This window comes from Oncorhynchus kisutch, linkage group LG15, assembly GCF_002021735.2.
Source record: "Oncorhynchus kisutch isolate 150728-3 linkage group LG15, Okis_V2, whole genome shotgun sequence".
Classification (NCBI taxonomy): Eukaryota; Metazoa; Chordata; class Actinopteri; order Salmoniformes; family Salmonidae; genus Oncorhynchus; species Oncorhynchus kisutch.
The window spans coordinates 62,972,578-62,987,255 of NC_034188.2; the positions used below are offsets into that span (position 1 = coordinate 62,972,578).

Below are 14,678 nucleotides of genomic sequence, written 5' to 3' on the forward strand. Positions count from 1 at the left end.
ATCCCATACGGCCATTCACAACTGTTATGCTGGAGGGGCTGTTTTTATGTTACACAAACCAGCGTCTGTCCACATGGGCTACATTAACACAGAGAGTAGAGTTCCCCAACTGGCGGGTCGAATTTGGCCCCTGGGTGGTTTTATATGTCCCCCCATGTTATCTGAGCAAAATATATCAATATTTTGCTTGCTTGTTGAATTGTTATTGTTGGGCATAAAAGACTGTAAACACACCAGGAAATCAGCTCAAAGTGATTTACATTTTGGAAATCTGTTCCGAAGTATTCCCAATTATAATAGAGAGACATATGTGATCGTATACAAATAATAATAATGAATAATAATTTATTGGATTTATATAGCAATTTTCTACCAACTGGGGTACTCAAAGCTCTTTACATAGTAGGGGGAAATTCACGTCATCCACTATCAATGAGATGCACCCATCTCAGTGATGCGCGGCAACCTTTTTCTGTGACACAACTCTCACCACCCATCAGCTATCAGATGGAGAGGTAAGGAGTCATATATGCCAATTAGGAATGAGGGGGATGATGTAATGTGGCCAGGTTGGGAATTTAGCCAGGACACCGGGGTGAACACCCCTACTCTTACAATAAGAGGCATGGAATTTTAACGTCCCATCCGAAAGACAGCACCCTACACAAGACAATGTACCCAAATGTAATCAAGATTTGAAATGATTATGTTTTAGTCAAATATTATATCTGTTTAGGCTTCTAGCGGTCAATTTGGAGTCTAAAGAATATAAAACAAATATGTTCTGGCCCCCTGACCATCCGCTGAAGAAAGAATTGGCCCGCGGCTGAATCTAGTTGATGATCCCTGACCTAGAGAATAGTCCGTTCTCAGGGTGAGGAACCTGTCAATAATTTACAGAAAGAAGACATGTTGAACAATGTCATACTGGACACACAATTTTCCTCCTCTATGGCTGTGTGTACACAGGTAGTCCAATTCTGATCTTTTTTCCACTAGTTGGTCTTTTGACCAATCACATCAGATCTTTTCACATCAGCTTTTTTTCCAGAGGCGATCTGATTGTCATCTGATCAGTGAAAAAAAGATCAGAATTGGGTTGCCTGCCTATAAGAAACATTAACTGAACCAACGTGACACATCAGGGAGTGTGTGACTCCAGTGGCGGCCCGTCACTAAGGGCAGTTGGGGCTGAGCCCCACCTGTTTTGAGCCCAACCTGTTTGTTTGCCTGTTTGGCATGTTATTTTGGCATGAATACATGTCACATATTAGTTTGAAAACAATGTGAAAAAATCTTTGCGTTAATAAAGCCACAAACATCTTTTTTTACTTTGAGTAAGGCAGCTCCAAAATGATGATATTTCAGCCTAGCTCAGTGCTTTCTGTGGTGGTGGGGCAGCCTGAGGAAAACACTGAGGGTATCGGTTGGTAATGTTCTCTAGTTGCCCCGTGATTGGCTGAGTATTTTGCCACTCATGGGGACACTACGTCACCGTAAAATCTACAGTGAGAGCTCAAATTCAAGCCCCTTGGGTGCTGCCATAGAGTTACATTTAGAAATGCCCATCCAAGAAGGCTCAAGGTCATTGGCCTTAGATAAAGTGATGTCAAATCCCGTTATATCTACCGTAGCCTTGATTGGACTGATCATGTCAACATCATACTTTCAAAATCTTAGCTAGGAAGCAGTCATCATGAATCACGTCGACAATCTACTGGTAAATCCTTTTCAATCCTTATCATATGAAGAGAAATGACAGATAACGTATCAGTGCTCATCGGCCAGTGGATATAAACATTACAAAACAAGTTGGAAATTGGAAGGAATCAGTGGTTTACTGCAAGCAATACAAAGAAATCACCAGCCTGCTTTTCAGTGGAGTGTGTGTGTTTAAGGGACTCTTTTCCAAGCTTAAAATGATAAACATTCAACACCATGCATGGGCCAGAAAAGATTGAATACATTGGCCATGATGTCAATCCAGCATGGCTTCTGCCACGTTCAAAACAACTGGGAACTCAAAGAAACGAGCTCGGATTGGAGAAAATACGTTTTGAACATCCAAATAGTAATTCCAAGTCGGGAACTCGGGCTTCTTTCTAGAACTCCGACCTGAATATCACTGATGTCATGATTCAACCTTGTTTTTTTCCCCCAGAGTTCAGTTGTCTTGAAAGCACCATAAATCCAGAGAATGCCAGACTTTGATGACAAAGTTTGATTATAAAATTTGCCCACGAAGGACTGCCACGCCACCTTCCTGTTCAAGTAAGACCAGCACAACAAGGTCCAAAAATGTATTGTATGCTGCTGCATAAAGGATGGATTTTGCCAGGGAGATATGTATACTGTAGCTGAGAAAGTAATACTAAGTGTATGTTGTGTAGTAAGCTGTTAGTAGCCCATGTCCTTCCCCCTAATAATTTGGTCCCTTTCCCCCTCCTTAAGCCTACTGTTCTGACTTGGTGGTGCACATGTAGCCTATAGCTTGAAATGAGAAATGTCATCATTGAATATTGTAAGAGCTTTCATTGTCTGCTTATATGCCACCTTTATTTATCCTTTGGTTCTGACTTGGTGTACAGGGAGAATACTGTAAGAACGGACCATGTTCTGAATTCTGTCACTGTACATTTCAAAAGTGCTGAACAGTCATATTGACTACATCATTCCTAGCTCACTCTTTAATGTCTTAATCAAATTGTACATCTAAATTGTCAGTAGGAACCACATTTGTTTAAGCAAGTCAGCCATATCAGCTATGTTTTTTTCAAAGGCAGTAATTGAGGCTGAATGAACTGTTTCACTGCCAGACAAGGCTCTGCGAATAGCCAGGTGTAGCGGTGGTAAGGATTCACTCTATGGTTCTGAAAAGAAAGCTCTGCTGTTGGGACAGCTTTATGTAGGCCGTAACAGTTTGCGGGCACCGTTTGTCACCGTTATAGTGCAATTAATGTATTGTTTAGTGTTGTTGTTTAGTGTAGTGGCTTTGCTGGTATGCGTAAAAAAAAAAATTGGGGGAGTTTGCCCCACCAAGATTTACATGTTAAAATGGTCGTAGTTGAAGATTTAGACTCTCCCCCTACAAACTCACACACCATCTCCAACACCACGCAGAGAATGACATCTCCAAAACCAAGCCCTCAGATTCCTGGCAAACTTTATCACAGACTCCCACGGTCCATAAAAAGGAACAGATACGCTGTAAATATCAAAGTCCTGAAAACGTAAAACCTATGGCCTCAGACAGTGGTATTTTAGTCTTTCTTTACACTGTAACATTTATATAGCCGTCTGCCATCCCTGGGGGCACACACACACACACACACACACACACGTATCAGTGAAGAGACTAATTGTTGACAGGTGGCTCTAATGCCCTCCTTTGAAAATGGAGTGTGATTTATGAGTCTCTTGCTCCACTCTCCCTCCATTCACTGCCGCTACAAAAGCTGAACTCCTTCGCTCTCCCTCCATATTTTTTTCTCCTTCTCGTTCATAATTTATTTCTCCCTCTTCCTCTTTCTCCTCCCTCCCTTTCCATTTCCTTCTCTCCACTTTTTCTCTCTAGATCCAGAACGAGACAAGCCGCGGCGGCAGTACATTCCCTGGGCTTGACGTCATTCTGGCCTGGCTTGAACGTCCTGCTGACATTGTTTTAATTGTTGGGGAAGTGATCTGACAGTGGTCATTAATACAGAGCCTGGGGGAGAGAAGCCACACAAACTGAGTAATCAGGGGGGGGGGTCTGGGGCTAACAATAGGCTAGGAAGGGAGAGGGGAAGTCAGGGCGCCACGGCTGCAGAGAGTGGGAGAGAGATGGATGACTGATGCCCTGACAGTGAGTGAGAGGGAGGGAGGGAGGGATGGCAAACTGAGAAGATCTGCAAACAGCCTCGACCCTGAACTGTGATTTTTACCTGTGAACTTGCTGATGAGTATATGTCAACGGGTGTTTGTTTGTGTATGAGTGGGTGTGTGTGCCCACGCGTCGGTGGTAGTGTGTATAGTGTGTGTGCCAGCCAGGCCAGGTGGCTTTAGGGGTGTTTGACTAACAGAACCAAGGCTGTAACAGACGGGTCATAGTCCCCAGCAGAACAAGGTCTACTCAGGTGACAGCCAGTCAGCGGTTGTTGTCACTTACTGGAAGTGGAGCTGTCTGAAGAGCTGTGTGCTGCCACACCCACCATATCAGCTATAGCCATGTCATAAGACATGCTGTGTATTGTGGGGTTTTATGTACTGCGCAATAGTAAGAGGATTAGTTCTGTGCTTGGTGCCTGTGCATCTGTGCGCACGAGTGTGTGTCATCTATCCTTACCGTGTAGTGGGGACCCCGAGGGACTGCTGGAGAGCCCGGGGATGGGGCTGCATCTCCCTCCTCCAGCCTGCTTGCTGTTCAGTTCATTCTCTATCTCCTCCAGCCCTGCACTCTTCTGGAAGCGGGACATGCGGTTGACCACGCGGGGGGACATGTGAGTGCGGGCGCAAGGCGCACCACCGTAGGGGTTGATGGGAAAGACGTGGGAGGTGCCACGCAGTGTGCTGATCACCACCCAGCGACTGTCCTGGCTAAAACAGATGTCCTGGACCTGGGGAAGGGGCACAGACAGAGAGACACAGACAGGCAGAGAGAGATAAAGAGAGAAGAAGCTGATCAACTTGTCATACGTTGACAGTAACACAGCGTATAAGTAGTAAGGCAGTTGACCTTACAGCAAAACCAAACCAATGTTCCCCTTAACATTCTCAAATAGATGTTGAACTGACCACTGAAGAGAGAATATAAGATGACCATTTGAAAGGAGGTATCTGGAGGGTTGTTGAGGGTTTGGGGGGGAATGTATTTAAGTCTTTGGTAAAGACAGCCCAACAGTCTGTCTGCAGAAAACAATTAAGGTATCTCTCTCCTGTGGCCTCAAGGGCTACACACACAGTCAGCTCACAGAGGACACACTCCAACAGATAGCATCTACACAACTATGTCAGACACGAGAGACACCGAGAGACAGACCGAGACAGACACAGAGAGAGAGACAGAGACAGAGAGACAGAGACAGATAAAGACAGAGAGAGACAGGAGAGATAAAGACAGAGAGAGATGAATGCAGAGAGATAAAGACAGAGGTGGAGAGGGGCAGACAGACAGAAAATAAAGTGTAAAAGAGAGTCAACAGTATTCGTCCTCAGAAAAAGAGAGGTTTATCTTTTCCACTGTGAGATCTGTCTACCTGTGTCTGTGTGTTTCATCTGTGGCCATGGAACAGGTTGGCTGGGTAATTGTCCTCGGCAATGACAGTTAATGGGCCATCCTTCACATACCAGACACATACCAGTTTCTATGCACAGACAAGGATAGGGTGCAGTTTCAGCTGAGCTCTGCCTAGTTGTGATTAAAGCCAATATGGGGAGGGGGTACATTCTTGATCATGATAACATTGTCCTCTCCCCATCTTTTGTAGGATACAAACTCTCAAACAGCAGCAGAAGTTGGGTGAAGTCTCTTACTTAACCAGACTGTGATCTGACCCAGAACAGAAGTGTGTATGGGTGAGATGAGCAGACATGTTGTGGTAGAGGAGACAGACAGCCATAGAAGTGTTCAAAGTGTCTCGGTCTCTATCAGTAACACTGATAAGTTAAGAGTTACTGTCACTTAGCAGGAACTAAAATGGAATGACAGGAATCCTGAGAGACAGAGACAGAGTAAAAGGAAAACAAACCAAAATGAAAGGGAAAAGGTACAAAAAAGAACGGAAAACTAAAAACAAAAACAGACACCCAGAGCAAGAAAAAAACTGACCATAGAAAACACCCTGACCTGCCTGGTCACAGAGTACTCCAGTTTAAACTGGTTTCAAACCACCTAAGGCCCTATTACTGAGAAACCCTTCTGTCGCTATCAGAGCCATGCCTGTTTACCTGGGTTGACTGTGTCAGTGAATCAGTGTGTGTGTGTGTGTGTGTGTGCGTGTGGTGAGTCGGAGCGAGCCCAGCCAGTCAGTCCAGCTAGATAAGAGTTGTCCACCCACCTTGCTACATCACCATTTGCACTTCCGGCATTGTATGCTGTGTAGGAGATAACCTCTGTGCCCTACAGCCTGCTCTCCCGCTCTGCTGTCGTCTCTACAGTGTTTACAACAGCAGGATCAAAGGTAGTAACACACAGCCAGGCAGCAGGACCTGCCGTTATAAGTCACACATTAACCAGCCCATTACAATCCTGTGTGTGTCCGTGGACACACACACACAAGGTCGAAGCAAAGCCTAGATCAGTGCTCTGGTCCAAACATGACACTAGCAGGACAGGCAGCTAAGGTCCAAGCTCTCCACAGATAAATATTAGTTCTGCTAAAGTAAATAGAACACCACAAGTTGCCAACTAAAAATACACTTTTTGCCCTGGAACGGCTGCTAAGCTAAACATATGAGAGTACATTAATAAGAGAAGAAATATCCATGGAAATAGACTAAATGGGGCAAAAAATACCAACAGAAATACAAGTAACTTACAAACCAATACAAGTACATATTAAATAGTTTAGCCTCCAAACTCCACTGAGCAAATCAAACCTTATTTGTCACATGCGCCGAATACAACAAGTGTAGACCTTACTGTGAAATGCTTACTTACAAGCCCTTAACCAACAGTGCAGTTCAAGAAGATTTAAGAAAATATTTACCAAATAAAAGCATCACAGTAATGAGGCTATATACAGGGGGTAGCGGTACCGAGTCAGTGTGCGGGGGTACAGGTTTGAGGTAATGTAGGAGGGGGTGAAGTGACTATGTATAGATAATAAACAGCGAGTAGCAGCACTGTACAAAACAAATGGAGAGGCGGGGGGTGGGGGGGTCAATGTAAATAGTCCAGAAACCATTTGATTAATTGTTCAGCAGTCTTATGACTTGGGGGAAGAAGCTGTTAAGGAGCCTTTTGGTCCTACAGTTGGCGCTCCGGTACCGCTTGCCGTGCGACAGCAGAGAAAGTCTATCACTTGGGTGACTGGGGAGTCTGACAATTTTATGGGCTTTCCTCTGAAACCACCTATTATATACACACCACAGTTCAAAAGTTTGGGGTCACTTAGGAATGTCCTTGTTTTTGGGTTGGATATTTTTTTATCTAATTGATCAGAAATACAGTGTAGACATTGTTAACGTTGTAAATGACTATTGTAGCTGGAAACGGAATATATTATTTTTGGAATATCTACATAGGTGTACAGGGGCCCATTATCAGCAACCATCACTTAAAATGGAGAGAAACAAATAAATTTCTTCTGAAACTCGTCAGTATATTCTTGTTCTGAGAAATGAAGGTAATTCCATGAGAGAAATTGCCAAGAAACTGAAAATCCTGTACAACGCTGTGTACTACTCCTTTCACAGAAGAGCGCAAACTGGCCCTAACCAGAATAGAAAGAGGAGTGGGAGGCCCCGGTGCATAACTGAGAAAGAGGACAAGTACATTAGAGTGTCTAGTTTGAGAAACAGGCACCTCACAAGTCTCATTAAATACTACCCTCAAAACACCAATCTCAACAGTGAAGAGGCGACTCCGGGATGCCCATCTTAATCTTTTCTATTTATTGGCCAGTCAGATGGGTTGTTCTTTGCAACTCTGCCTAGAAGGCAAGCATCCCGGAGTCGCAGCTTCACTGTTGACGTTGAGACTGGTGTTTTGTGGGTTCATTTACAACATTAGCAATGTCTACACTGTATTTCTGATAAATTTGATGTTACTTTAATAGACATTTTTAGATTTTCTTTAAAAAACAAGGACATTTCTAAGTGACCCCAACCTTTAGAACAGTAGTGTAGGTCCTTGATTGCAGGAAGCTTGGCTTCAGTGATGTACTGGGCCGTACGCACTACCCTCTGTAGTAGCCTTCCAGTCAGATGCCGAGCAGTTGCCATACCAGGCGGTGATGCAACCCGTCAGGATGCTCTCGATGGTGCAGCTGTATAACTTTTTGAGGATCTGGGGACCCATGCTAAATCTTTTCAGTCTCCTGAGGGGGAAAAGGTTTTGTCATGCCCTCTTCACGACTGTCTTGGTGTGTTTGGACCTTAGTGTCCACATCACTATAGATCGTTGGTGATATGGACACCAAGGAACTTGAAACTCTTGACCCGCTCAACTACAGCCCCGTTGATGTTAATGGGGGCCTGTTCGGCCTGCCTTTTCCTGTAGTCAACGATCAGCTCCTTTGTCTTGCTCACATTGAGAGAGAGGTTGTTGTCCTGGCACCACATGGCCAGGTCTCTGACCTCCCTATAGGCTGTCTAGTCGTTGTCGGTGATCAGGCTTACCACTGTTGCGTCGTCAGCAAACGTAATGATGGTGTTGAAGTCGTGTTTGGCCACGCAGTCGTGGGTGAACAGGGACTACAGGAGGGGACTAAGTACACACCTCTGAGGGGCCCCAGTGTTGAGGATCAGTGTGGCAGACGTGTTGTTGCCTACTCTTACCATCTGGGGGTGGCCTGTCAGGAAGTCCAGGATCCAGTTGCAGAGGAAGGAGTTTAGTCGCAGGGTCCTTAGCTTAATGATGAGCTTTGTGGGTACTATGGTGTTGAACACTGAGCTGTAGTCAATGAAGAGCATTCTCACATAGGTGTTCCTTTTGTCCAGGTGGGAAAGGGAAGTGTGGAGGTCGTCATCTGGGGATCTGCTGGGGCGGTATGCGAATTGGAGTGGGTCTAGTGTATCCGGGGAGGATGCTGTTGATGCGAGCCAGCATTTCAAAGCACTTCATGCCTACCGACGTGAGTGCTACGAGGCGGTAATCATTTAGACAGGTTACCTTCGCTGCCTTGGGCACAGGGACTATGGTGGTCTGCTTGAAACACGTAGGTATTACAGACTCGTCAGGGAGAGGTTGAAAATGTCAGTGAAGACACTTGCCAGTTGGTCCTCGCATGCTTGAGTACACGTCCTGGTAATCCGTTTGGCCCTGCGGCTTTGTGAATGTTGACCTGTTTAAAAGTCTTGCTCACATCGGCTACCGAGAGCATTATCACACAGAACAGCTGGAGCTCTCGTGCATGCTTGAGTGTTGCTTGCCTCGAAGCAAGCATAAAAGGCATTTAGCTCGTCTGGTAGGCTCGCGTCACTGGGCAGCCCGCGTCTGGGTTTCCCTTTGTAATCCGTAATAGTTTTCAAGCCCTGACACATCAAACGAGCGTCATAGCCGATGTAGTAGGATTCAATCTTAATCCTCTAATTTGGAGTGGTGGCCCGATGGGAGAGAACACTAGGGTAACTTTTATCTCATGGGACTAAACCTACAATTTGGATTGCCAAAAGTGCTGCATAAACTGTGATTCTATATAACAGGCCTGCATGCTGTAAAGGGAGAATCCAAGATGCTGCGTCCCTTGACTTTGGTCAAATAAATCTCCTTACACGCCACTGAGGCTGTGTGTGTGTGTGTGTGTGTGTGTGTGTGTGTGTGTGTGTGTGTGTGTGTGTGTGTGTGTGTGTGTGTGTGTGTGTGTGTGTGTGTGTGTGTGTGTGTGTTCCATAAGCAAGACCTCAGCTGACATTCAGCGGCAACAGCAGCCACAACTACAGAGGGAGAGCTTTAATGGTAGCTATTCCTCAAAAGAGGCTCTGCACAGCCTCACAATGTGATTAGCCGGGGAAGATGGGTCAAAATGGGTCATCTCTCCTCCTACCAACTCAAAATCTTAGATTTTCACCAGAGAGAGACAGACAGAGAGAGACAGAGAGAGAGAGACAGAGAGAGAGACAGAGAGAGAGACACAGAGACACAGAGAGAGACAGACAGAGAGAGAGAGAGAGAGAGACAGAGAGAGACACAGAGAGAGACAGAGACAGACAGAGAGAGACAGAGAGAGACAGAGAGAGAGAGACACAGAGAGAGACAGAGAGAGAGAGACAGAGACAGACAGAGAGAGACACAGAGAGAGACAGAGACAGAGAGAGAACACTGTTAGCTAGGGACAAGAAGAAAACATGCAGCAGCCTTTTTTATTGAATGAGCCATAGTGAAGGTTGTTTGAAACTCGCCATGCCCTATTTGTCTTACAAATTGTTTCAGCTTTTGAAAATGTGTTTGCTTTGGGCGCTGATTAATTGATTGGCTGGAAGGCTGTGATTCCACAGCTGTGAGGAATCTGGTGCTGCAGTCAAGTGAGAGGCAATGAGGCCCTGCTTGTTTCTAAATCATCCTACACATCAATTACAGAGCTGCTGGGGTCACACCCCGACCTGTTTGGGTTCTGATCCGCTCACACACACGCACACAAACACTCAACTCAGATCATCCAGCCTAATAGTGGTTTACCCTTCCTAACAATGTCTTGAGGAAATGACGTTGACGCTGTAGTGGTCACACACATGTACACCGTTTCCCCCCATGTACTTCTGGAACCAGTGAGGCCATGCTACAGAACTGTGTCTGATCAGAGGCATAAAACGACTCTTCCTTTCAGCTGTTCCGTCTGATGAAGTCCAGTGTTGTCTATCTGACAGTGTTTAGACACAACACAGGCAAACATACACTACAGAGGATCAAAGGCTTGGTTTAGATGCTGCGGCCAGAGCGCACTCAGTAAACAGCTCTGGGTGGCCCTGTTCAGAAACCACCTCAGTGCTGAATTACTAAAATGTGTATTATTTACAGGGGATAAGTAGGCGTCAGTGAGTGTATGATGAATATTACGTGTGTTACCTTGGCCTCAGTCTCTCCGCGGTGCAGTGTGTAGAGGTGGTGGACAGCAGACTGGTTGGAGGCCCAGGGGTGTGTGAGGACTTGGAACACATGGAAGTCATGGCCCAGGGTGTCTGCAGTCACCAGCAGCATACCTGGAGACAGAGACAACATGTACATTAACACACACCGTAATACATAACCATTGGCAGAGCCCTATTCTTCATATCCAGGAGTTATTCAGGAGGATTTAGTATATTGGCAAAACTGTTTAATTTCCAACAGTCATAAAAATCAACTCCAAACCTCATATGAAATATTTCAGAATATTATCCAGACCAGTAGTGTACTGGCCAATCAAGAGATTAAATGTACTGTAGAAATTACAAATGTCAGTCTTTGATAAAAATGTGTGTGCATACAAACCAGTACCAAAAATAACTATTTGATTCACTGTAGAATAATAGAGATATTTCCGTCAAAAACTGGGCAGACTTATTTAGCTGTTAATAAAACCTTTGAACCGTGCAGAACTCGACGATCCCTTCAAAGTGGGACATATCAGCCCCACCATGCCGGTACACAAACAAACCACCCAATAAAAACACACCAGCTATCGTTTGTCACTGCCGTAAAACGCTTGCTTATCCCTCACATTATAATTTGTTCTCCAGTCGCAACCATACCCTTATAACTATGTCTTCTTTCTAGGGACTGGGAGGTGTGTGTGTGTGTTTGTCCTAACACACAACCACAGCCTAGCTCGTGTGTAACCGCCGATGACAGGCCCATTCATTTCTAGCCGTTTGATTTGAAGTTTGTCAAGCTGCAGAAAGTATAGGCCTTTACTGTAAACAACACACTCAACAAACCACACCAGAACAAACCCAGATCTAAACGCAGATCACAGTCAGCCCAGGACAGAGCCTCACAGAGCCTTTATATTTCTACCAAAAACATAAAAGTGCCATAACTCAAAACGTCAGCCCTTTAGCTCAAACTGAAAAGTGTGTGACCAGAGAAATGGTGCTGAATTTTTTACATCGAAGCCTCCGAACCCAAAGCCTCACAGCCATAATTTGACAGGAGAATAATTAGTGATTTTCCTTCGCTGGGTCTTTTCTGTGGAGGTTGCAATAAGTTGCCAATTAGTAGGCAGTCTTTGTTGGGTGGCATGTCAAATGTAAAAAAAGGAGGATGGAATGATACGAGGTGAAAATAATCCAGCAACACATGCAAGAGGGATGAAGAAGAAAGACACCATCAAAAAGGAATATAAGCTAGATGAAGGGGAAATGTGAAAGGGAGGATACCTAGTCAGTTGTCCAACTGAATGTATTCAACTGAAATGTGTCTTTAACCCAACCCCTCTGAATCAGAGAGGTGCGGGGGGCTGCCTTTATCCACGTCTTTGGGACACTGCTTTCAGACCTCACAGATTGCTTTCCAAATGGCATCCTATTTCCTAGATAGTGCCCAGTGAATAGGGGGCCATTTAGGATGCAACCAGTTTCCAGTTTCCACCTTTATCCAACAGCAGAGGTGAGTAGAAGAAGAGACGTAGAGTTAGACTGATGGAGGGAGTCGAAAAGAAGGAGTCAAAGAGGGGGACATTGGAAGGAAAGAAAAGAAAAACAGAAAACTAGAGCAGGCAAGGCATTAGACGGTGGTTTAGCTATTCATGCTGTATCAGAAGTGAAGACCAAACCAAAGCTGGAAGCTCAGGGCCCTGGCCATAAACTAAACCCACGCCCCAAATGAGGTGCCAAGCCACAAGAACCCTTTGCGTCAACTGGGAATACATGGAAAAGAAGGACCCTTCTAATTATAGAGTCTGCAAACGGAAGCGTAGGGTGATTAGGAGTTAAGGCGCTGTGCTCTGTTTATCTGGGAGCTTCCCCTCTCCCTCAGCCAGCCACCCTCTACTCCCTCCCCCCTTTCTTCCTTCTTCTCACTCCATGGCCCAAGCCGCCCAGCGCGTCTCCCTCCCTCCCTCCCTGGCTCGTCACGGGCCTTGACAGATGAGGCTTGGCGAGGCTGGCCAGGACATGACTTCTTGCTGATGGTACACTCTGCACTCCAAAAGGCACCCGGCCGGAGTGGAAGGGCCCAGGGTTGGGGCTTTTGTGGCCTTGTTGAAATACAGGCCCTCGCCGAGAGGCGTCAGTCGGTTAGGCCAAGGGAAGCACAAATTAAAAAGCAGCGTTCCTAGTCGGCGGTGTGAGAGTCGCCCGCTGCAGCTGCAAACCTGAAGCTGTCGGAGCTCCGTTTGACACGTCCTATTTATAAACACCTCAACCTCCCCATTCTCTGGGGCATCAGTGTTATTTACAACGTTCTTTATGAAAATGGGCTGGCTTTCCTGGAACACCCAAACCGACTGGTTGGAGAGAGAACCTCTAATTTGCCATGTGTGAGACGTGAGTCTGTGTGAAGGCCCGCTGCCTGGCTGAGAGTGGACGAGCGAGCGGGTGATAAAATAATTCACATAAATATAATCTCTCTCCCTTCACTCTCTCTCTCTCTCTCGCTCGCTCTTCATTGGAAAGAAGGACTGTGCACCAAAACCTCTCCTTGTGTTTTGCTGCAGCCTTTGTCACGTCTCAAAACGTATAAACAGAAAACATCTGCTCAATCCCATTAATAGTGCAAGGATATTTCATTTCCAAAGTGGCTGGGACTTTTTTATCTGGACAAAAGCAGATGAGGAGAGAGGAGGGAGACGAAGGGAGGGCAGTCAGTGATGAGGTCTCCCACTTGGCAGCACAAAGTGCCGCAACAAAACTAGTCCCCTCTCTAATTAACAACACTTGGCTCCAAAACCTTTGAAAAAGTGGAAATGTCAAATTCTAACCATATGTAGTTAGAAAACATTAAGAGGACACTGGGGAATTTGCTGTAGGAGACGCATACACTTATGAGCAAATGAGCACAACATGCATCACACAGAATGTCTTCAGGGCTGGCTGTGGGGCTGGTGATGAGACTGCCAGGCAGTGTGTGTGGATGTGCGCGTTTCTCTGTGTACAGTGTGTGTGTGTACTGTATGTGTGTGAGACTAAGTGCGTATACAGGATGCGTGTGGTGTGTCAGTTAATGACCGTGTGTGGGTTTTTCGGTGTACTGTATGTGTGTACTGTGTGCCCGTGTGTGTGGCGGTCTGTCTCGGCTGCGTCCGTGCTGGGCTTTTCAAGGTGTTTATGATAGCGGTGGAAAACACACAGGGGTGCAGTAAAAACTAAAGTGGGCCCCGGCATGACAGATTGACATCAAAGCTGCACTCAGACCAGACCGGCCAGAACTCACTGGGTCTTGAGGCCAGCCTCCCTTACAGCCTTCCCTCTATTTCTGTCTCTACCTCTCTCCCTCCTTCCCTCTCATCGAGATAACCAGGATGGTGGAGCGGGGTGGGAGGCTAATACTCACCCAATGGGTCTCCATGCGGTCTTTTGAAGCTTAAGTCAAGTGGCTCCTTTTTTTATGAACTCTTTCACTGAGCCTGTTGCTGTTCATGTTGTAGTGAGTGGCACAGGGCCTAGCATCGTGACTGGGCTATGAATCACACTAAAGTTGGATGGAGGAATGAAGAAAAGGGATTGGAGGGATTGGCTGAAAGTGTCTGGAAATGAAACGTTGTCTATGCCCTCCCTGACCACTGGCCGCTGGAATGACCAGTGCAGATTCAATCAGGCCGACGGGCATGGTGAAGGAACATACCCTGGCTTAGCCCTGGCTCTCACTACCACCACTGGCGATTCCTCACAGTATTATGTGGTCGGGTAAGGAGCGTTAGTTGTGCTGAGTACCAGGAAGGGGCATGGGTTGTGTTCCAGTTGGCACCCAACGTAGTGCAATACTCTGACCAGAGCCCAGGGAACGAAATTGGAAAAGGGGGAGGAGAGAGTATTGGTTCGCTGATTTTAAAGCTCTGATAAAAGATAATATTGTTGACCATTGTGACTGTTTTTAATGTTAGCTATTGTATTGTGCTCGT

General features: G+C 45.9%; 1 protein-coding gene across 8 annotated transcripts in view; it reads right to left on the reverse strand.

The window, feature by feature from the left end:
• The window catches only part of LOC109905648 (BCAS3 microtubule associated cell migration factor), a 405,490-nt gene that overhangs the window by 320,259 nt on the left and 70,553 nt on the right, over nucleotides 1–14,678 (reverse strand). For all 8 annotated transcript variants that reach the window (XM_031790754.1, XM_031790752.1, XM_020503154.2 and 5 more), the window contains exons 14-15: nucleotides 10,706–10,839; nucleotides 4,325–4,595 (exon numbers count right to left, since the gene is read on the reverse strand). In XM_031790754.1, the coding sequence (XP_031646614.1) occupies nucleotides 4,325–4,595; nucleotides 10,706–10,839 (405 nt within the window). The remainder of the gene's footprint in view (nucleotides 1–4,324; nucleotides 4,596–10,705; nucleotides 10,840–14,678) is intronic.